Source organism: Cynocephalus volans, chromosome 4 (assembly GCF_027409185.1).
Source record: "Cynocephalus volans isolate mCynVol1 chromosome 4, mCynVol1.pri, whole genome shotgun sequence".
In the NCBI taxonomy this organism is placed as follows: Eukaryota; Metazoa; Chordata; class Mammalia; order Dermoptera; family Cynocephalidae; genus Cynocephalus; species Cynocephalus volans.
In genome coordinates, this window is record NC_084463.1 from 65325198 (window position 1) to 65349519 (window position 24322).

The 24322-nt window shown below is 35.6% G+C and overlaps 1 protein-coding gene across 1 annotated transcript; it reads right to left on the reverse strand.

Annotated features, from left to right (window-relative positions):
- Positions 1–15414: 15414 nt before the first annotated feature.
- Positions 15415–21162, reverse strand: LOC134376176 (tripartite motif-containing protein 43-like). The gene is made up of 6 exons (XM_063094821.1): positions 20767–21162; positions 19989–20084; positions 18334–18564; positions 17632–17654; positions 16997–17094; positions 15415–15908 (listed from the first exon to the last, which is right to left on the reverse strand). The coding sequence occupies exons 1-6, from the start codon at positions 21160–21162 to the stop codon at positions 15415–15417; spliced, it is 1338 nt and encodes a 445-aa protein (XP_062950891.1).
- Positions 21163–24322: the final 3160 nt, after the last annotated feature.

A 24322-nucleotide genomic window follows, 5' to 3' on the forward strand; every position in this document is an offset into this window, starting at 1 on the left:
AACACAATGAATAATAATTAAATCAAGCTAATTAACATATTTATCAATTCAAATACTTATTTTCTATAGTAAGAACATTTAAAGTGTGCTCTCTTAACAATTTGGAAGTACATTATTATTACAGTATATTATTAACTATTGTTAACTATGTTCGCCAGGCTATGCAATAGATCTCAAAACAAACCCCAAAAAACTTACTCTTTCTGTCTAACTGAGAATGACTATATGATCTGGAAATCTCACTTCTGTGTATTTACCAAAGGAATTTGAAATCAGTATTTTTAATGGATGCGTTCATTTTGTGGCTCTATTTGAAAGAGCCAAGTTATGGAAGAGACCACAGTGTCCATCAATGGATAAATGGATAAAGAAAATGTGGTTTATACACACAAGGAATACTATCCAGCCTTTAACATGGATAGAGTTGGAGAATATTTTTCTTTTTTTGAATAGTGCATATTTTCTTGCTATTGAAAAGAGTTCCAAAGTTACAATGAAATTTGAATAAGGATGTTTCTGAGTTTATATTTGATCTCTTTCTGGGTCTTTGATGTAAGAACACATTTTCTGAAGCTGCATTCTGCTAAGGCAATCTGGTATTTGACAATTTTATGTACCAGAGCACACATTTCATGAGGATGACTTCATCCTTGATATATGCTACCCCCAAAATTTCAATCTCAAGCGCATGCACAAAAGAAGCACCAGTTTTCAGTGACCGCCGTCACTGAACTGACTTTCCCATGCTTAACAGAGCCACTGTTAGTCACTTATTTATTTTCTTGTCAGCATGCTAGAGGAATGGAATCAGGACCTTAGCACACATTTTATGTAAGAACTCCATTTTGAGTTTCTGATTTTTTTCATTTTTTTTATTGAATCATAATTGATTGTACATATCTATGGGGTAAAGTATTGAAAATCCATACCTGTGTGCAATATGTGATGTGCAGATCAGGACACAATGTAGTAATCATTTTTTGTGACCCTTTACTAACTTCTCACTAACCCCTCTCCCAATTTCCCACCTCTGGTGGCCTTAGTTCAGTTATCTCCTTTTGAAAGTTCAGCACATTATTATGGTGGTTGTATCTTTCTTCCTTTCTTTTTTTGTTTTTATTTTTATTTTTACTTTTAATTTCTCACTTATGAGTGAGGACATATGGTATTTCTCTTTATGTACCTAGCTTATTTGGCTCAACATAATTTTCTCTAAATTCAAACATTTTGCTGCGAATGGCAGAATTTCACTATTTTTTATGGCATAGTAGTATTCCATTGTGTGTATATATACTACGTTTTCCTCATCCAGTCATCCGTCAATGGACATTTAGACTGGTTCCAACTCTTGGATATTGTATAGAGCTGCGATAAACATGGGGGTGCAGATATTCCATGGACATGATGATTTTCATTCCTTTGAGTATATACCCAGCAGTGGGGTTGCTGGATCCTATGTCAGTTCTATCGATAGTTGTTTGAGGAAACTCCATACTGTTTTCCATAATGGCTGTACTAATTTACAGTTGCATCAACAGTGTAGCAGTTTCACCTTTCTCTGCATCTTGGCCACCACTTGTTATTCTCTGTCTTTTTGATAATAACCACTCTAACTGGGTTGAGATGATATCTCAATGTGGTTTTGATTTGCATTTCCCTGATGCTTAGTGATGTTATTTTTTCATGTGTCTGTTGGTCATTTATGTATATTCCTTTGAGAAATGCCTATTTAGCTCCTTTGCCCATTTTTAAATAGGGTTACTTGCTATTTTACTGTTAAGTTGTTTTAGTTGCTTATATACTCTGGATATTAATCCTTTGTCAGATCCATAGTTTGTAAATATTTTCTCCCATTCTGTACATTGTTTTCTCACTCTTTTGTTTCTTTTGCTGTGTAGAAGATTTTTAGTTTGATATAATCCCATTGGTTTATTTTGTTGTTGTTGCCTGTGCTTTCAGGGTTTTATTCATAAAACCTTAGCCCAGTCCTACTTCCTGAAGTGTTTCCACTATGTTTTCTTTTAGGAATTTTATAGTTTCAGATCTTATATTTAAGTCTTCAATTCATTTTGAGTTTATTTTGGTGTATGGCAAGAGGTATGTGTATTAGTCCATTTGTGTTGCTATAACAGAAATACCTGAGACTGAGTGACTTATAAGGAAAAGAGGTTTATTTAGCTTAGGATTCTGGGACAGCTGCATCTGACATGGGCCTCAGGCTGCTTCTGCTCATGGCAGAAAGCAGCAGTCAGCCAGCTGGTACAGGAAGATCACATGGCTAGAGGAAGCGAGAGAGAGAGAGGAGGTGCCAGGGTCTTTTTAAACAATCATCTCTCTTAGGAACTAATAGAGTGAGAAATCACTCAAGCCCACCACCACCAGGTAGAGCATTAATCCATTCATGAGGGATTGGCCCCCATGACTCAATCAGTATCCAACACTGCCACATTGGGGATCAAATTTCCACATGAGTTTTGGAGGGGACAACACATCCCAACTCCATCAGTATGGTTCTAGTTTGATTCTCCACATATGGATGTCCAGTTTTCCCAACACCATTTATCAAAGAGGCAGTCTTCTCCCCAGTGTATGTTCTTGCCTTTGTCAAAGATTAGTTGGCTTTAAGTAGGTGGGTTGATTTCTGGGTTCTCTATTCTGTTCCACTGGTCTGAGTGTCTATTTTCATGCCAGTACCATATTGCTTTGGTTGCAGTAGCTCTGTAATATAATTTGAAGTCAAGTATTGTTATATCTCTGGTTTTATTTATTTATTGCTCAAGATTGCTTTGGCTATTTGGGTTTTTTTGCCATTCCATATAAATGTTAGGATTATTTTTTCCATTTCTGCGAAGAATGTCATTGGCATTTTGATGGGGATTGCACATGACTCTATAGATTGCTTTGGGTAGTAGGAACATTTTCACAATGCTAATTCTTCCAATATAAGAGCATGGAATGTCTTTCCATCTTTTTGTGTCCTCTTTAATGTCTTTCAGCAGTGATTTGCAGTTCTTGTTCTACAGATCTTTTTCCTCCTTGGTTAAATTGATTCCTAGGAATTTCTTTTCTTTTTCTTTTTTTCTTTTTTCTTTCTTTTTTTTTTTTTTTTTTTTTTTTTTGGTGACCATTGTAAATGGGCTTGCTTTCTTCATTTCTTCTTATTGTAATTTGTTATTGGAGTATAAGAACGCTACTGATTATTGCAAGTTAATTTTGTTTCCTGCAACTTTACTAAAATTGCTTATGAGCTCTAAGAGTTGTTAGTTTGTTTGTTTATTTGTTTTTGTTTTGTTTTTTGTAGTGTCTTGAGGTGTTTTGTGTAGATAGGATCATGCCATCTGCAAATAGGGACAGTTTGACTTTGTCTTTTCCAGCCTGGATGCACTTTATTTCTCTTGACTTATTCCTCTGGCAATTACTTCCAATACTATAATAAATAGGAGTGGTGAGAGTAGACATCCTTGTCTTGCTCCTGTTTTTAAGGGAGAAGCTTTCAGCTTTTTCCCATTCAGAATGATATTGGTGGTGGGTTTTGTCGTAAATGCTTTTATTCTGCTGAGATACTTTCCTTCTATTCCTAATTTGCTGAGAGTCTTTATCATAAAGTGATGTTGAATTTTGTCAAATGCTTTTTCTGCATCTGTTTAGATGATTATATAGTTTTTGTTCTTGATTTTGTTGATGCAATGTATCACATTTATTGACATATATTTTGAACCATCCTTGCATCACTGGGATGTTTCATTATATGGTCCATCTTAATATTTCTCATTGAAAATTAACGCTTTGTAAAGCACCATGTTGAGCTTAAATTATATCAGTCTATTATTATATTTAACTTTGTATTCTTCTGTATTAAAGTTTTCTTATCATATGCATATATTACTTTAATTTGAAAATCTTTCTAAAAAATGCAAAGACATTATGAGTACCTTTCTGTGTCAATATATGTGGAACGTCTTCACTTTTATAAATGGCTAAATATTCTGTATCACATTTAATAAAACTATTACATTATCACTAAATATATTCTATTTTTTTTCCTATTTGTAATTGAAAATAATGAAGTAATATTCATCTTTCTTCTTAGGTGTTTTAGTGAATGTTTCTATAGGCAAAATCTCCCAAAGTTGAAATTGTAAAATTTAAAGTACATGTGTAAACAGAAAGGAGATTGTTGGGAGGCAGGGGGGAGAGGAAGGAGGGAGGGAGGTTTTGGTAATGGGCCACAATAATCAACCACATTGTCTATTGACAAAATACAGTAAAATTTTTTAAAAGTATATGTGTATTTAACATTGAGATGTACTTTCAAAGTGAAATAATTTTTTTATGAGAATAATATTCATTTATTGGTTCAGTTAAGTATGGCTTTCTGGCTTAGAGATAATGGGTCTACATTAGAAAATAATTTGTTGAGGGATAGGTTAGGGATAACTGAAATAATTGGCTAGACATTTTCTTTACAGTGTTTTTACTTTAGTCTCCTGTTATTTATGCTCCACACCAACAATAAAGCCTCCTTTCTATGGAAATTGTTTTAATCTCTTAGTCACTGCCTCTTCCTGCCTGCAGACTGTCTGTAATGCCACCAGCTGATCTGTTGTCATAACCGAACATTCAAATGAAGCTCCTATTTATTTTAAACTCTTCATTATGGCGCACTTGCTTCTCAGTGCTACACTTGGGCAGTCCTGCTGCTTCTTTTACCCAGAAGATACAGTCCTGTCAATAAAGCTAATATCATGAAGCCAGCCATGCAAATATATTTCATGTACGAATCTTGGAAAATCTTTTCTTCTCAATAGATCTCCTTATTTCAAAATGGAATTTAAACACTTCAGTATGGCATACTTATCATTCAAACTGAGGGCATAATTAATATTTTTCTCAAGTATACTAGGTTCAAAGGTTGCCACAAAATGACATATTTCAATAGCACTTATTGTGCTATTGAACAAATAAATTCAGAGGATGCAGAAAATATGGAAAGCAAGAATGATTGAATGCCTTGATAAAGCTTATTGCAGAGAAAAAAGATAACCAAAGATCAAAGCAAAAAATGAATGTGCATATATACATATGAATTAAAATTTATATTTTTGACAATAAGAGTATAATGGGTTTTGGTGAAAAGGGAATAGACATAAAATTGTGCTTATCTTGGTTGGGGGAATGATACAGTTATCTTTTTAAAAAAACCACAAATTATATAGAAGAAAGTAACCTTAAAAATTAAAGTGGCAAAATGATTCCAAATATGTCAATAACTAAAATGAATAAAATGGATTAAACTTACCAGTTAAAAATGTATTTTTTCATTTCTTCAAAAAGAAGAAATGACAATCTATTGTTTAGAAGACACACTAAATTATTATGATAAGGGAAGTTTGAAAATAAGAGAACAGAAAATTCTAAGTGAAACAAAATTAATATTTCTGGTTTTCTCCCAGGCAAACCATTAAATAAAAAAGTTTAGTTTGTTTTAGAGGGACATTACAGAATAAAAATGTTCAGTTCAATAAGGTATATCAATTCTAAGCATTCTAGCCTGACAAATATCCTCAAAATTAAAAGCAAAAAATTGAAACAAAAATGGAGATACATTGACAAATCTACCATTGTTTTAGATAATGAATATATATCTCAATTATGGGTAATGCAAGAACATAAAAAATTCAGCAAGGACATCAGGTAATTGAACTACCTAGTTAACAAGATTAAGATGATAAGCAGACACAAAATTCAATGTTATGAAACACATTAATCTCAAATATACATTGATCATTTTCTAGATTTTAAAGCCAGTCTAAAGCAATGCAACATAATGTCACAATAAGAACATTTAGTAAACTATGAATAAAAGTTTTTTTTTAATCTGAGAAAGTATATGCTTAGAAGAAAAACATCCAATGCCATTGTACATGGGAAATTCTTAGATGTGTAGGAGCAGATATAAGAACAATGGCATTAACTATTACTGCTTTCACTGGATACTGTACTGGAAGTCTTACCTTTTACAATTTATTGAAATGGTGGGGGAGGAATGGTAGGAGAGGAAAGAAGAAAAGAAAATTATAGGATTGAAAAGTAGAAAATAAAACTGTTGATATATTTATATCTGTAAAGGATGATTATCTTGTAGAAATAAAAAATATATATACCAAAATAATTAGAAAAAAATAGTAAACAGTTAACAAACTGTCCTTAAGATTAAAAGACTTTTTGAGGCCCATGAAACTCTGAATGCTCTGGCCCCTCTTACCTCACTCCACTTTTGTTTCTTGCTCCCTCCTAATTCAATGGCATTTCTCAGTTGCTTGAACTTCCTACCCACCACACCCTAGTTACCATTCAAGTGTCTTCAGATGCCACTTTCTTAGTCTACCCTAAGTTTATACTTCATTATATATTTCCTTAACTCCCTGGATTTTTTTTCTTCATAGCATTAACCCAAATTGTAACTAAAATTACTGTAGTATGCATTCAATGCCTTGCTCCCTGAATATGTTAGCAAGACCAAGGCCAGCCACCTGGCCCAAATAAAAACCCTGGCTTGCTTTGCCAAAATCTGTTACCCCAGGTCATTTAGCTCCTGGCTTAGGCTCACCAAAATTTTGTTACTGAACCCAGGTCCAGCTTCCTGCCCCCGCAAAAAACCAAACACTCCCAAAGTCAAGTGTTGGTGAAAATGGAAGTCAGCATTTATGGAAGACCAGTGACTTGAGCAGAGATGTTAGGCTAACCCATTTCTCCAGTAAACCTGAAGGACCTTGGCCAGACTAAAACCATTTCAAAGACTCAAATTTACTGATGGGTTTTCAAAGATGAGATTGAAGGAATGGAATGTGGGAAATGAAAAACAGAAGGGAGATGGATATGAGCTGTGGGGGTTCCATACAAGGAGCCAAGTGCAGGTCTTGCCAAGCCTCCATCTGGTTTCTGTTCCCATCCTTGCTGTTATCTTGGGGTCATGCAGGATTTTGATTTGCCTTGAGGTGGAGTCAGCATAGCTTTATTGATGTCTTCCTTGGTTTCTCAGGGTGTGGGTAATATGTGACTGGTGGCAAGTTTACAACCCCAGGCTGACTGGAAAGCAACTTTACATTCACATAAATAATGTCATGTTGTCCCCTAACCAAGGTTGAAAATAACAAATAACCTTGGGAAAAAAAGGAACTCAGAGAAATGCATGCTAATAAAAAACAAACAAACAAACAAACAGTGACCTTTTAAAATCTTTTAGAGCCCATAGGATTTGGGGTCCCAACATGACTTCAGTCCTGCTCATTCCAACATCTTCCACACTATCAATAGTTCCTTCCATTTCTGTGGAACAGAAACAACTCACTTACTGCTTCTAGTTGAGTCAGGTTGAAGAAAGGGTTAATTTGGAATGGAACTATTTGACATGATGGAGGGCACAGTTCTTGGTACTGGACTGGAGTGGTGGAGGGATGAAGGACATTTGTTTATTGTCTTATTAATTGATTGGTAACAGGTACCTTACCCAGAATTACCAGGCTATACATTAATTGGTACATCAATGATTTTTAACAAGTTACATGAATCCTTTGTTTAGAAACAGGATGTCTCATCAAAATTATGCCCCCACCACCTTCAAGGCTATGAGTACTTTTAAAGAACTGCTTGTGTAGATAAAACATCATTTCCCTCTTTTTGATCAAAACATTTCTCATGAAACCATTGATGATCAATTGCATGACTGAAAAAGTCTTACTTTTCTTTGTGTTGATCCCTCAGTGCTGGGGAGGCTCATACCCAGGTAGACTGATCCCTTGGTCCTGGGAAAGCTTATTCCCAGGTAGTCATGTCCCACATTGGGGGGAAAGATGAAACAGCAGTTAGGCCAAATCAAGGCAACAGAAAGAGCAACAGAAAGTGGGGTCAGGAACTTAAAAGAGACATGCTATTCTACAACTGATGTTTTCCAATTGTATCCTATTACAAAGACAAAGCAAAATCTTATTGAACTTATGCAAATATTGCCATAAAAATCGCAAGGACACTCACAATCACTTTCCAAATTTTGGAGAAATTAAATAGGGAGAAAAGGCAAATGTTTCTATCTTTGTTCATATAAGTATAATTTACCAAATTGCTGTAAGTTATACATAGCTTAAGTGACAAAATTTCCTTAAATCTGGAAAACAAAACATTTAAGTAAAGAACCAACAATGAGAAATGCAAAACATTATGTTCATTAGTTATTTAACTGTATATAATTAATTTTTGCTTTGCTTGATCTTGATTAGCAGTTTTATATACTGATCACATTTCTTATTAGAGATCTGAAAAACTTTTCTTCTTGTTCTTAAAGATATTTGAAAGCTGTGTTTAAGAGTACTTGTTACAGTTCTTTCCATGAATCTAATTGAAGATGCCTTTAGAGAAAAATCAAAATATCTTGCAATTTTACTAAGAACAGATCAATTCTTCAAGAAAACCTTGTTCAAAGATAGGGGAAATTTAGTTCTGTATTAGTGTCTTGTAATATCAAAATAATTCTCTTCTAATTATAGCCAACTTAATCACACAAAATTATTTCATAAATTTCCCCTTCACAAACCATTACTAAGATGTACTCAGACATTTGCACCACATGCTTTTAGACTTTCAGTTCTGTCCTATAAGTCCTCTTTCCTAAATAACCCATCATTTTCCTTTAGGACAAAAGTTCACTACACAAGAAGCTTTCTTACACATAGCTTTCTTCACATCTCTCTTCTCCTACTTACTTGTTCCTTTCTAGCAACAATATTAAATTAGCCTCATTTATCTAAAAAGTGCATAATCAAAAATCATTCTGTTTTAGGCTGGGTTTAAAACTTAAATTTTAAAAACCTCTAAAAGAGATGAATATAATCCTCTTTGACCAGTAAACCCAGGCAAAAATGTACGCTGATAATTCTGAAGACATTTGTCATAGCAGTCTGATTAAAAAAAAAAAAAATAGCTTTCTAATCTTTTTTTTTTCTTCAGTTTCTGTTTTTTTTACTCTTCTAATTTTTTTTCTTCAGTTTCAGTTTCAAATGACTTTAGGGTTAAATTCTCAAGTATTTACATATAGCTAGGAGTGGGTGAATTGTATAAGAAAAACAAAGTATCCAAGTGGCCTTGATTCTTTTAATAGGTTTCTCTTAAACAGTAAGTTTCTGTCTTAACTCTTGCAGAACTGTGTGCACAGATAGACAAATTTTCTCCAGAGACTTAGCCAATTATAGCTGTCAAGATCATAGTTTGTTTCTCAAACTTGCCAAGAGAAACTCACAAAAAAAAAAAATTCTTTTTAGTCATTGGATTTTTAATGATCAAATGGTACAAACGTAGTTAGTTATTCAAAACCAAACAGACAGAGCTTTCCCAAATAAACAAACAAAATGCTGGCTTCGGTATCCTCGAGTCATTTCTCACATCCAAAATGTTACCTTTAACAACAACAACAAAAATAGTGTAGAACTCCCAGTGAGACTTAGCAGCTCAGAGCCTGTCAATCCCTTACTAGAGCTGCCTTCCTTCACCAAACAAAAGGCAGAGAATTGGTGGTTAACACCACTGCTGCAAAATCAGAAGAAGTCTCAAAAAATCCCATCCATGGGGTTTCCCTACCACAGGCAGCTGGCACCCATGGGTGGACCCAGCCTCACTCCCACGGCATGAACAGGTAAGCCCTAGCTTGCTCCTGCTGCCAACTGCTCTGTTCATTGCGGGGCTAGGCCACCGGGAGCACTCAGCTCCTGGCTTGGCTCACCAAAATTTGTTACCAGGAACAAGTCTGGCTGCTTCCCCCAAACAAAAATCCTGGCTTGGCTTGCCAAAATCTGTTACTCCAGGACATTCAGCTCCTGGTTGAGGCTCGCCAAAGTCTTGTTACCAAAACCAAGTCAGGTTTCCTGCACCCTAACAAAGCAAGCCACCTGAAAGTCAAATGTTGTGGAAAATGGTAGTCAGATTTTATTCAGGAATACCGGGGACCAGAGGAGAGATATTAGGCTAACCCGTCTCTCTGGTAAACCTGAAAAAGACCAGCCAGAGTAAAACAATCTGTTCTTAGTACCTAGCATGAATGATTAATAAATAAGCAATGAAATAATCCAAGAATGAATTCAGAATCATTATTCATAGTACTAAAAATATATTTGCAGACTGAAAGGCAGAACATCTCAAATCATGGTGGCAATCCTCACAAATTACCTTAAATATGTATAAATTTAAATTGGTCATCTAGAGTTATTTCAGGGAGTCCCATATGAAGCTTAGACCAAAAGTATTTTTTTGTCATTCTCAGCCTGCAATTTAGATAGGATTGCTACTGATTGCCTGTTCTCTACAGTAACTGGCTTATTTAGGTGTTATTATTATCATTAATTTATGTTGAGATTCTCTGATTCATAGTTAAGAACTGTTTACATTTGGGACTCATAATTCTTTGTTGGGGGTTGTGGGGGGGTGATGCTGGCTATGCCGTGTAGGATTTGAGCCAAATCCCTGTCTCTACCCTTAGATATCGGTACTAACTATCATTTGTGACAACCAAAACTGTTTCCAAACATCAATAAATATTCCCTGGAGGGAAAAATTACCCCCAGTTGAAATCTTTTCCATAGAATTGGAAAAAAATACATATGATATATTTATAAGATCCTTAAAGTAGTTTAGACATACTACCTGGTTCTTAAATTCTAGAACATAAAAGGCAGCAACGTAAGATTCTCAGGAGATTTGTGTGTAAAAACATAAGCATACTGGTGAATAAGTAATATTGAGAAAGAAAAATACAAATAAATTAGTTAGTCACAGTCTAGCCAACCAATTTGTAGAAATAGATATGATTTTTTGATCTATGCAAAATTACAGAGAAGTGTTTAAGGATAGCATGTAAGGAGGAAATAACAGCCTCTACAATCTGTTCTTACCTGGTGCTTGAAGAAGGTTGTTACTACAGATTAAGTGAGGAATGATGTCTTTGTACTCTGAACATTTGCAGAGGCATTGCCTCCTTCACTTGATATGAGAAGCTTCCATGACCCACTCTAGCTTTCTGGAAACTGTGTCAATCTTCCAAGCACAAAACTACAAAAGTCACAAGACTTTTTCTCGATCATCATTTTCTGAGCCTTGCATCACATTTCTTTTCCATTAGTGTGATTTGTTTTCTTAATAGAAATGGGGTAATGCAGTGTTAGTAGTGGGTGTTTCCCAAATAACTTTGGAAATGGACTGCAGGTGAGGGGAGGGATGAATTCCAAGTGGCTGGGAATAAACAAGCGCATGAATGAATAAATAATCTTTCTCCAAGATTGGAAGGAAGGAAGGAAGGAAGGAAACAATTCCCATTGATCCCATTTCCTCATCACAATCACATTTCCGTCCTCATTCAGTTTTCTGTGGATTTTCTGCCCATCTTTCACAAAGTATCTTATTTCTAATTTTCTCAAGCAAGAAAACAATTAACTTAAGCTCCGTCTTTAAACCAAAAACATGCTTGTAGATTTCTGATCCTCAAAAATTTGAAAGGTTTAGAGGTCTCAAAGACCAATTTGTATTAGGTGACTGGCCTGTTTCCTTTTTAAGGAAACCTCAAATGAATACCAATAATGGGAAATCAAATCCTATAAAGTCACAGAAATTTGAGACATCAAATGAAAAAAAAAATCTGTTGAATAAAATTTATAGGAGGCCATTAATGTGGACTGAGCTCCTGCATTAAGCCTCAACAGACCAAACTAAAATGGAGTCATTATTGTTAATGTTCCACATCACTAAACCGAATCTAAGTTCCTTAACTAACCTTCTGAGAAATCAGGAGGGATAAGGTAATAGTCGAATGTACGAACAGGCCATTTTTAGCCAGCATGATAAGGAAGTTCTCTGTGCTTTAATTCTTACAAGAAGAATAACTGAACGAATCTGATGTTAATCAATCCACTTTTTATATTATGCTGTTTCCTTGTTCCTGGTCAAGCTACCTTATAAAAACAAACAGTTCTGCCATTTCTAGCACAGCACCTCTCTATTTCTCAATGATATGCTGATCAATTCATGAATCATGAATAAAAGCCAATTAATCACTTAACTAAATTTGTTGAAATTTGTCGTTCAGCATATCTGAGCATATAATGAAAAAACCTAAAGAGACATGAGGAAATTTGACCAAAATCACACACACATCAGGAGTTGAGCAGAGAACAGAAATAACACTTTCTGATTGAAAAACAGTATAGTTACCATGATCTCATAACAGTAACATTATTTCAAATAATCCCGAATCTTTGGTCACTAGCAATGAATAAAAGGAAAGCTGATAGGAAGACACCACATTCCTCTCTAAATCCAAAGGCTCCTCAGCTAGAGTTAGTTACAATGATAAATTAAGTAATGCTGATAAAATTGAGGGGGCATGGGAAACACTGCATTTATGTTATTTTCATTTATTTGCTTTATTTCGCCACAAAGAGGTTTTTTGTTTTTGTTTTTTTTTTCCTACTACCTTTAATTAATCTTAGTTCCTTCGTTTCTCATGTTCCTTAAAGTGTCCTTTATGTTAGGGGGTTCTCAGGATTTCATCATTGACTACATTCTCTTCTCACATTGTGCATTATCTTATTTACAATTTCATCTCCTTGGTATTATCTCACATATGCTTCATTCTCCATATCAGCTTTTATTTTTATTTCTATAAAGAATTAAATTTCTGCCAAAAAGAGGGCAAACAAGTAAACGAATAAACCCTTTTGAGCATGGGAACAAGGGGAGTCCCCGATTTTTTATGTAACTTGCAAGGTTCCACGTAATCTCACCTTTTTTTTTTTACTTCTCCACCACAGGTATGTCCCATATGCTAATAATTCCAATGTAGGTCATCAAAACTAAAGATTTAGAAAGTAAAAAGAATAAATATCTCCAGAAGTATGATTAGAATAAGAAATTCTTGGTTTAATAGCAGAGAAAATTTGCCAAATAGATACACATTTTCCTCCTCTTTCAAAACCAAAGGTAAATCTTAAATACCCATAGAAGCAAATTCTGCCTGTACGTACAAGTAAATCCATGCTAAATAAGAATATTAGCTATAACATTTCTTTGCAAAAAAGAAAAATATCGGTAGCAAGGCGATATTTAGGCTGAAATGGCTGTTGCTTGTTGAAATTTTGGTGTCAATGGAGAGAGCTCAGAAGCCTTAGGTGTAAATGAAGAAAGCATTGGGTTGAAGGCCCAGAAAGTGAAATTCTACAATCTGAGATCACTTGAAGTGCAGATAGTCAAAAAGAGCTTGTGATGAACTCTCTCCATTAGCTAATAAAGATTTGTATGAAATGCACTGGAGGAGGAGAGTAAAGGTTAACTATGGAATCTAGGTGGTAGGGGTGGAAAGAATAAGGGAATATTACTGATATGTATTTTCATAATTTGCATAATCATTACTGTTTAATCATCCATTTAACAGATTTTTAAAAGAGTAAGATGTCCCTTGCCACATGACCTTTAGTTAGCCAGACATGGGCAGGTGAATAATCCTCAACTTAGTAATGGAGAAAAGCAGAGTTTACTCATCCTTGAATACCCATTCCTGGTTCTAACTCAAAGAAATATAAAGATCATCTTATCTTCACTGAACACAACCTCCTGGGGGTATTTCTCTGCTGTGCCTGTTGTTTGATCTTTTTTTTCCTACTAAAACAAAAAAAAGAAAAAGAAAAAGAAAAATCTTTGTTTATCCAGCACTCCCAGCCATGCCCAGGCTTAAAACAATAGGTTTAGGGTTTACTCTGTGTTAGATACTAGGATAAGCTTTATACTTGCATTATGTAATCTGACTGTCACCAACAGTCATTGAAATGTTTGTTGATTACCTACATTATTTCATCTGAGAATCAACACACAGCAAAGTCAAGATCACAGATTTTGGAGACCAGTCACATAGTTCAAATTGTTTAAATTCTTCCTGGCTTAGTTTCTTTATTGTTATCATTGGATTATAGGGTTTTTTATATTTAAAGCATATAGAACACATTTATATGTAAGATGCATGACAAATGCTCGATAAACATAAGCTCTGTAAGCTCTTATTATTGCTAGGAATGACAGATGATGAATCTGTGGCAAATATAATTAGGTGACATGTTCAAGGCCACACAGCTAATACTCATTCCCAGGAATGGCAAACAGCAATGTCTACCAAACTTCAGATATTCTTTTTTAATTAACAAGCATTTGTTAATTTCGGCAATATTTTCAGGAAGTGTATTTGGTGGAGGAAATACATTGGTGAATATATAGTTAAGTGTGTCACAGAACAACTGAAACAAAAATCAACAAATTATTGTATCATGGTGAAATGGGAACAGAGAGTAAGGGCACATATTTGTATTTCATCCTTCCATCTCATCTTTCATAACCTGGGGGATGGTCTTAAATTAAGATAAATAAATTAAAATAAATAATGCATGGACACCATGACTGTAACACACACACACACACACACACACACACACACACACACACACACACACACACACACACACACACACACCGCATCTAGCCTTGATGCTGATAGTCTCTTTACTCCCAGCTTCTCAACACACTAACAGGTGTTTCTGAATACAGTGGAAAATTGATTCGGTTTGAAATAGCCTTGTGTAATTTAATCAGTTTTTTACATCAACCGCAAATCCTGAAAATTTATACTATTCAATTAATACTCCTATCTTTAATAGCAAAACTACTCCTTTCAAATAATTGTCTTATTTATTTATTAATTTAATGATTCAAGTAACTGTTAACTTTTCAATATGTAGCAGTCATTTTGTTATCTGCAGGGACTCTGGCAGTGAATATAATAGACTTACTTCATATTTTGGCATTTATATTATCATAAAAGTTAAAGAAAAGAAAGGCTGTTCTGGGATCATAAAAACAAAAGTCAATCCTTGTCCTGAGGGTCAGAGGTAGTTTTCTATAATATGTATGGTTGCTTCTTTTTTTCCCTGAGGGTGATACAACTGTAGGATTTATTATATCAATAAGAGAGAGAAGAGGTCAAACTGACATGTGTTTTGTGGATAACCAGGTCTGTCTAAATGTGCAAACCCCATTAGATCGTTAAATTGGAATTGTACAACCATGCATGTGTGTAACCTCAGCAAGCTCACAAAACATGTAAGCAACCACAGCATATATTCTCGATAATGGGATGCAAAAGATGATTTTAATTAAAAGAAAATGAGCCAACACAATTTTTCACTTCATACATTCTATTTAATAACAATAAAATGAGGTTATATTAAAGGAGAGAAAACAATACAGTCAAACATTATTGATTTGCTTCAACTGAGAAGGGCTCTTTCAGATATGGAATTCCCAGACAACATCTGGTTTCTGACTTATGCCTGATCATGTGTGGCCAGTGCAAAAAAAAGGCCTGACAGGGAAATTGAGAGAGCCAGTGGGGTAATTCCATATGAGGGAACTCTTGGCAACATCCACAAAACTCACACTTCTACTCTCAAAATCAAGGAACACACCAACCCGGCCCAGAGGTTTCTTTATGTAATGATAAGTCACTGGGGGGGTGGTCAAGACAGTGTAATGATTATCCTCCCTCACACACAGAAGAAGAAATGTGTCCCCAGATTCAAGCATTTTGCCAGTGTTTCTTATCCAGGAATCTTTACAGACTCCTAGAGCCCAGTCCCAAGAGTTGTCCACATCCAGCTCCCAGTAATGTTTTCCAGAGGTGAACCTCTGAGCTCCCCATGCAGCAAAATAGTTAGATCTGTCAGAATTCAAAGAGGCATCTTGATGGTCATGTCTAAACTTCAAATTTCTCACATCGTCAAAAAAACTGATATTGTGATTGGTTATTTCATTATCGAAGAAAATTTCCACTGTGGAAAAAGAATATTCTAGTCAAGATAAAAATAAAATCATGCATGAAATAAGAAAATCTACCTAGAGTGTCACTAAGAAAAACAGGTCAGGTCCACAAAAGCAGTTCTGGCTGAAAAAATATCAGATTCATGTGCTACCTGTTAACCTATAGAAGGAACCCATACCTAAACTCAATAGAAAAAAAAATCTAAAAAATTCAGAGATTATAAAGGGAAGGGAAGTCATGCCTACTTCTCCCTGGTTACTTTTTACAGAACATGAAAAACTGGAGACTTGTGTATTGCTGCAATTCCATGGCAACAAACCTTACCCTCCCTGCAGCTTTGGGGGATGTGGAGAGAGAATATCAATGTGAGACCTATAAAATGGTGATCGCCTTGCTGGTGTTATTATGTGCTAGTTAATTTACACTTAAGAACAAAACCTGAATATGGCTTTAAAAGCGGTTTCTTACTAGGAATTTTCTGCCTTTTCTCCTGCTTCCGTGATGCCTAATCTCCCTCTGCCTGCGGGGACCCTCCAGGTTTGGATGTACCACGGAACTCTACTCCTGCCTCATCGACCACCAACTTTATTTTGGTTGTTCACAAAATATTACTTGTGCAGTATGTTTATTCACCTATTTTTCTCATCATATACATTGTACTTCATGTTGTTTACAAATTCAATTACTAAGAAATTTTTTAGGAAAAATATTTGCATATAGAACACCCTATCATCAATATTAATTGTGTTTAATTTGAAATTGGAAATTACTGAATAAATGTGCAGTTCTATACAACTCATTGAACATCTGACATGTTATCAAAGAGTGATTCAAAGACTCAAAGGGCCATTTTTCTGTTTCTTCTTTCTCTATATATGTAATTCATTACAGGTCTGAATGACATTTATTTTTTCACCAGCTCTCTTTCAGTTTTGTCCATATTATCATAGTACAAATAGAACTATAAACACTCATACTACTCACAGGCTTCTCTCTTCTCCTAAAAGAAAGATCAATAGAGGGGGAAATACTGGCTAGAGACAACTGTTACTGAAGCACAATTTATGCAGTCACGTCACACCAGTGGCTGCCACTCACCTCGGAAGTGGTCAAACCTGTTTATCAGCCCGGTGATGGGTCTTAAACTGAGCTCTGGATTCACAGGCTGGGGCATGTGCTGCTGCACAGACTCACTCCTGGAAGAAGGAGAATTAAGTTAATCTTTTGGGTGCCAAATATTTTATCCTAGTGCTTAAGAAAAGACATAAACATTCAACTGAAAATACTATATCAAAACTCCTTTCTGATATTTCAGTTACCTCCACAAACATCTTATAGGACTGCACTATTCTTCCAGAATCTTTCTTACATTTCTCTATGCTTACCTGCTTTCATCCCCCTGATTCTCAGAAGTTCTTGCCTCTCTTGCCTACGAGCTGGGAAAAACTAGTCCATGCACTTCAAGATGTTGAATCCTAAAAACATAGGCAGCTATTTCCTAGCAACTTCTGCATTAAGCCTTTAATGCATAACTCTGAGCCACAGGGCAGGGAGTCAAGACTAACTTCTGATAAAGAGGCACAGGGAATTATACACTCAGTAAAACACACAAATACTTGGACACATGAACAAACAATATAATCTAATGTATAACGGCTTCAGTTGTTTAGAAAGAGCTTGAGATCTTTCATAGCCCTCATATTACCCCTGTTTACATTGAAAGCCAAACTTACCTTGTTAGTAGGTCTCCTAAATCCTGTAAAAAGAAAAAAAAAAAGCTATGAGTTCTCTTCAGAAATTGGGCATTCTGACTGCTCAGTCTTTGGGTTTTGAAAAGCTAAGAAAAGTTTCAATCACAACCACTCTCCAAACCTTCTTCTAAATATTCTAAATTCACCCTTTCCCTTTCTAAATAATAAACCCAGTACAAACATACTGACAGAATCTAAATTCTTAATAAATTCCAAACCCTTAGGGTGAAAAAAAAGAGAAGGAGGTGGGTAGCAACCATAGTAACTGTGCGTAGCTGCAAAAATTACCTGTCTACCAAACGTTCTTTCTAGGGGTTATCTCTAAAGACTGATGTATTTCAAAATAAGAGCAATTCAGATATAGGGCATCCAAAGAGAATAAGAAAGTAAATGGGAACTTTTCCCAAATGTTCCCATATTATCTATTGGATATCCATGAATAAGTCGTTCTTTTCTCGTTATTAGAACAAGGTATATAAGAATTATAGAAGGGAATCTTCTCTGGGGAAAGTGTTCACAATTATATACAGCTTTATTGTTCATGGTTAAAAGTTACAGTATCTCTACTATGCCTAGTGAGAAAATGACCTCCACCACAGATGCAGGAGATGAGAAAATATATTTTTGGTACCAAATAAACAATGGATGTTAAAGGTATGAACCTCAGCTAAAAGAAATTCTTACCTGGAGCAGCTCCTTGTCTGGTTTATGGCACATTTTCATCAGTTCCTCATACATTTCTTTTAGGTGTCTCCACTTTTCAACCATTTGGGCTTCACTTTTCTTGAGCTGTTGTAAAATGTGCCAGCCTTCCTTTTTCAGGTTCTCTAAATATTCTTTTTCTTCCCCATAGAGAACCGGATGTAGCTTCCTATACTCAGCCCTGGTCATCTGTCTGCGCAGATACACGTAATCCTGTAAGGAAATGGATTTTGTTGATCACATATTCAGGCAACCTTTAACCTCCTCCACTTAAACTTAAACCATATATGTTTTTCCTTGGCTAATGGTTTCTATTAATCAGCCACAGATACCATAAATTCACCTCCTCCCAATTTTTGGAATCCACAAAATTCATCTCTCTCTTTTCCTCCTTCATTTATGTTTCTCTCTTTATTAACAACACAAAGAAAGTAATCATTCTTTCCTCAAAACACTTTTATCCTCTTCATAAGTTTCTGAGACACCTGGAAAATTGCCTTCCAGGGTTAATATCTTTAATATGCATCTTCTCACATCTGAAACACTATATTAAAACAGTTGAAATCTATGGTTTATTATTAAATTATTATATGCAATAGTCTAATCTGTTTAATACACTAGTCTCTAGTCGCAAATCTCTCTACTCTGCAACCTGACCACTTAAAATTAGCAGATGGATTAGAAGCCATCAGACAAGGTCTTCCTAAAATACCTAAACCCTCAAAAGATTTCTATCATCCTGATGTCTATCTTCCTCCTATCTAATGTCACAGGCTCCATATTGACCTGCCACTTTAGGAACATTAATTCTCATTTCATTGCATGTCTACTTCCAATATTCATGTATTCATTTTCTCACTTCCTCCAATTTCTTTTTATTTTTTGCCCTTTTTTCAGCTTTTCAACATATTCTATTTTCTCCTACTTGAATGATAATATTGGGGCCGAGCCCGTGGCGCACTTTTTAGGGTGCTGCGCTGGGAGCGCGGCGACCCTCCCGCCGCGGGTTCGGATCCTATATAGGACTGACCGGTGCACTCACTGGCTGAGTGCCGGTCACGAAAAAACGACAAAAAAAAAAAATTGAATGATAATATTGTCTAGCCCCTGTGCTTTCAGTTTTTACCATCACAGCTACACTTCTTAAATTGCTTCTCAAATCGCACTTCCTTTTTAACCCCGAGAACTCATTGTGCTGATCAGTATGAAATACCTGCGATAACCAATCACACGTCCTTTAATTTCTGGAATTCATCTCATGCATAAACATCTGCCTGAAATACCCATGGCCCTTTAACACCTATTTGTCTCTCAGGACTCAGATTGACTTTAAATCTGAGATATTTTGCCTAAACTCTTTAAAGGTTACTGAATTTCCAAAAATCTCTGTATTTTGCTTCATCTAACCACTTGTTCAACTTTCTTTTGATGGATTTTTTTTGTAGTTGCTAATATATTAGTGTCAGGAAAAACTAAGAACATGACCCTACACTGAAAAGGTGAATTATTTTTCTATTGTTCTACCCATTCATAGAATCTCACTGCACATGATGATTTCAGCTCACGTTCTTAATGGGTAATTCTCTATCATGTCTGCTTCAAGCCAGTTCTGAGGAAAGTAACAGTCTCATACTTACCATCCACAGGTTGGTTAGTCTCCTCTCCTTATTTAGATTTCTCTTACTGGCTTGGAATTTTTCCCATAAAGATCTCATTTGCTTTAATAGCTTCTCCTGTAAAAAAAAAAAAAAAACCTATGCATGTGAGCACCAGAAAAGCAAATACTATGGATTTCATACCCTAACTAATGGAGAAAGGCAAGGAATGTTGAATAAAAGTACTTTAGAGAAAGTACAAATATCACGTTTGCCTGTTTACCCTCCATAAACTTTCTGTTTTGGAAGATTCGAGACTGTAGACCACATTTAATGTAATCATTAGCCTAGAGAAACAGACAAGTAAAGATTGTATGTAGTCGGCTGGCTTTCAGATAAGCATCTTGTCTCATAATCTTCATCTACTAATGCTTTTCTCCTGCTAATCTCAATGTACTTTATCCTACTTATCTGTCTCTTAATACTAAACATGTTTCCCATATAAAATCCTCTTTGCCCAAGTAGTTGTAGTAGCCAGTGGTTCGGTGAAAATGGGAGTTTTATGATGATGTTAACGTAATTTTCAATAACCAAAATAATAAACATTGACTTTATCACCCTCCCATTGGACTGTCGGCCTCACGAAGACATGTATGTATTTTATTCACAGCTCTATTTTCCGTGCCTAGAATAGTATCTGGTGCACATTAGACACATCAGGAAAGAATGAATTGATCATCATCATGATCCTGTTTGTCCTCATAATCTCTTAGCTGTACAAGCTCCCGGCTTCCATAGTACCCTCAGAGGCACCACTTACCTGGTGTTCCTCAGCAGCCTCTTCAATGGAACAGTGTCTGTGAGCCTCGTGCCCCTGAGAGTGAGAGCACAGCACACACAGCAGGTTCTTGTCCTCTTCACAGAAGATCTTCTTTGTCTCCTTGTGGGTCCCACACATGTGTTCCTCAGAGCTCAGAAACTGTCTGGCAAGGGAAGCCATCTTCTTCACACGAATATCGGTTCTGAAGTCTTTCTGCTGTGATAGTTCCCTGCACATTGGGCAACGAGCAGGAGTTTGGGCTTCTTCCCAGGAAAGAAAGAGACAAGGACTGCAAAAGCTGTGCCCACAGCCTATGGTGACTGGATCTATAAAGTAGTTCATGCAGACGAGGCAGGTGAGTTCTTTCTGGAAGGCTTCTGGGATGTCTGAGTCCATTTTTCTCAGGGAAGAAAATCAGAACAGTTTATGTTTCTGTCCTGAAAAGCAAAGACCAAAGCAAAAATTTACTCAAGTTGTGACTCGATAATAAACTTCTATCTAGAGTAGGATGGACTTTGGCTATGACACAGATGGAAAACTGGTCCTAAAGAAATCTCTTGAGCTTTGTAGAACACTTTTTTGGTTGCCTAACCAACATGCATCAACTTTGCCAAACCTTTCCAACTCCATAAATGTACTGCAGTTCTGCTGAGGTTTTAGGTTCCAATAAATTGCTTGAACCGCACGAGTTTGACTCAATCTGTAGATCCACGGGGAGGTTTGAACTGATCTGAAAATCAATTATGTTGCTCATTTCAAGTAATTGGTTTAGCAAAGAGATTAGGACTCAGTTTTAACCTCATTATTTCACTTAATTACCATAACCATTATGTCTTGATGACTTCTCCTTCATCACTCTACCAGTAACTGTTGTAGCCAGAATGTATACCTTTTTATGCAACATTAAAATCAGCTAACCAAGGAACCACTGTTTGCTAAGCCACTATGGTAATTCAAACAACCATTTTCTAGTATAGTTACAGTTCCAAGAAATGTCTATCAACTTAAAGACATGATGTTAATACAATATCCTTACAGATAATAAAACTTTCAAAAAGTAAATTAATAAAATGAAGTAATGTACAGAATGCCACTGATCTGTATATCTTCTTTCTCTCACTCATCATCCAGAGTGTGCTTTTCTTACAACCCATTGATAAAAATGTAGAAGAAACTTGTATATTCAAAACATATTGACAAAAGCAAGTTTTCTCATTTGATGTCCTTTGTGGTCTTAAACAGATCTTAATCCAAAATCAGCTTTTGAATACATGAGAATAAGGTTGCTGTCAGTCAAACATGTTTCCCAAAGTTCATTTGTCACTTGATCTCCATTGTAACAGTGTTAAGAAGCTGGGGAATCCAATGCTGGTATTGGAAAGGTTAGGCCTTTGAGAGGTGATTGTATCTCAACTAGTGGGACTCCCAAATAGATTGATCCATTCGGGGAGTAAAAAGTTGATGGTTTAATGGGTTGTCATGCAAGTGGTTCTGATGAATTTATAAGGACAGCCAATGGGAAGGTTAGCTCTCTCCCGCTCAGGCCATTCTCCCCATTATGATATCCTGGTTGCCTCAGAACCCGGTAGAGAGTTCCCACCCAGAAGGTCCTCACCAGATATTCACCCTGGACTGTGGACCTCCCAGTCTCCAGAACTGTAATAAATAAGCCTCTTTTTTATATGTTACCCAGTTTCAGGTATTGTTATAAGCAACTGAAAACAGACTCATACAACGGATTAAACTAAACTTTGTAAAACTGTATCACATTTCAGCCAGCCTCTTTATATATTAACATACTAAGTTGTCCTCCTATCTTTATCTACATACCTATGCTCAAAGAAACCAATAATTAAAGAATTAAAATACCAATATTTTTCAAGTCCCTTAAACTATCAGGCACCCTTTCACATTGTGAAAAATGTTTAATTATCATGTAATAAAAGTTTACTTAAAAAAATTAGTCCTTCATTTCTACACTAAATGAATAGAGATGGCACTCCCATTACTGAGGTTTCTTCATAAATACCAGTGCCACTTTCTGCAAGCCTAAACATTTTCTGGCTTCATTAGCATTTAAGTCAAAAAAACAAAGCTTCTAAAGAGACAAAATTACAATCAAAAGCGATACTTTTCTAATTATTTTATGCATTATTTACTTATATATTGACTATATTCTCTTTTGTATATGTACATGAATGTACCAATTTATAGGACCTACAACAGTTACAAAACTGTAAGATATCTGGCAACTACTTTTAAGTCTTTACCATATATATGAACAACCAAAAAAAACATAAAATAGACAAAAATCATTATATTAATTCAAAAATGTATAGAATGATGAGATTTAAAAACAGTTTAATTTGTAAATAGGTTATAAATATAGAGTCATTTTTACTAACTAAGCAAACAACATCATTTCATGGAAAACATCTCAGTTTGCTGATTTATGAATTAAAATTATTTGTTTTCGTTACAAAAAATAGCAGGAACTTCACTTCAGTAAATTGTATACTCACCGAAGAATATATTTATGGTCTCACCAATACTTGCTGAGGAAGCAATAATATGAATTCGGCTCAGGGAGCAAGGCCTCACTGTGCAGTAGTGACAGCATTCAAAAGTCTCTGAAGGCAGGTGAGTTCGAAAGGCACTCAGTCTGTTCTGGAGAATAATGAGTTGGGCTCCTTGATTGTCCTTTTATTGAGCCTCTGAAGACCACACCCATTTTTCCAATTGATTGCATTTCAGGGGTTTTCAGATGGTGTTAACCTGGATGATTGGGTTTTTACAGGACAAAGGAAGAGATTGACTTAACACTTTGGCTGATCTCCATAAACAAACCTCTACAAACATGATTTCATCAAGAATTACAAATTTCTCTACAAATAAGTCCACAAATGGTGACTTGGTATATAATAAAGTTTATTTGGGGATTAATGATTTTTATTTTTAACTTATAAAAAGATAAAATAGGTTACTTCATTAGTTAATGATTTTTAACAAATGTCTGGGAAACTTGGGGAATATTTTGCCCGAGGTTGGATTTACATATATTCTGTCACTGTAGGAAGCGTTTCATTTTTTGTATTGATTTATTTTGGGGGTTTAAAGTAACAATTTAATGTCAGAATAACTTCGGCCCACACTTTAGAGCGGTGATTTCTCCTGCCTTTCACACTCTACATAAAGCCACCTAAGGTTTCCTCTCAACAGCAGGATACAGGATTAGCTGCCTGGCACTCCCCAACTCCACTCAGAGGGTATGAGAGAGAGGCTAGGAAGCTCCATTCCAAGGAAACCCTATGTCAGATCAGGGGAAGAGGAGTTGTGTTCAGGTAAATCAGAATTTATTTCCATATGGGAAAATAATTATAATAGAGGCTTTCCCCCCACAACAATTTTAGTTCACTACTTATAGGGTGGAAAGATATGCCACCATGGATCCTTAAGAAAACTCTCTTACCACTTACAATTGGCTCCAGATCTCTTTCATGCAGTCTGAAAGCCAAGCTATGGATTCTGGAGAAGCAGCTCAGATCTGTGCACTAAA

What these genes read in the sequence shown, in the direction of transcription:
- LOC134376176 (XM_063094821.1), bottom strand. Translation starts at nt 21,162, where the DNA reads ATGGACTCAGACATCCCAGAAGCCTTCCAGAAAGAACTCACCTGCCTC. An exon ending in TTAGGAGACCTACTAACAAG is followed by an intron (nt 17,095 to 17,631) that starts GTAAGTTTGGCT and finishes TCCTTCTTCCAG; the next exon opens with GAGTGAGTCTGTGCAGCAGC. An exon ending in CAGGTTTGACCACTTCCGAG is followed by an intron (nt 15,909 to 16,996) that starts GTGAGTGGCAGC and finishes CTTTTTCCACAG; the next exon opens with TGGAAATTTTCTTCGATAAT.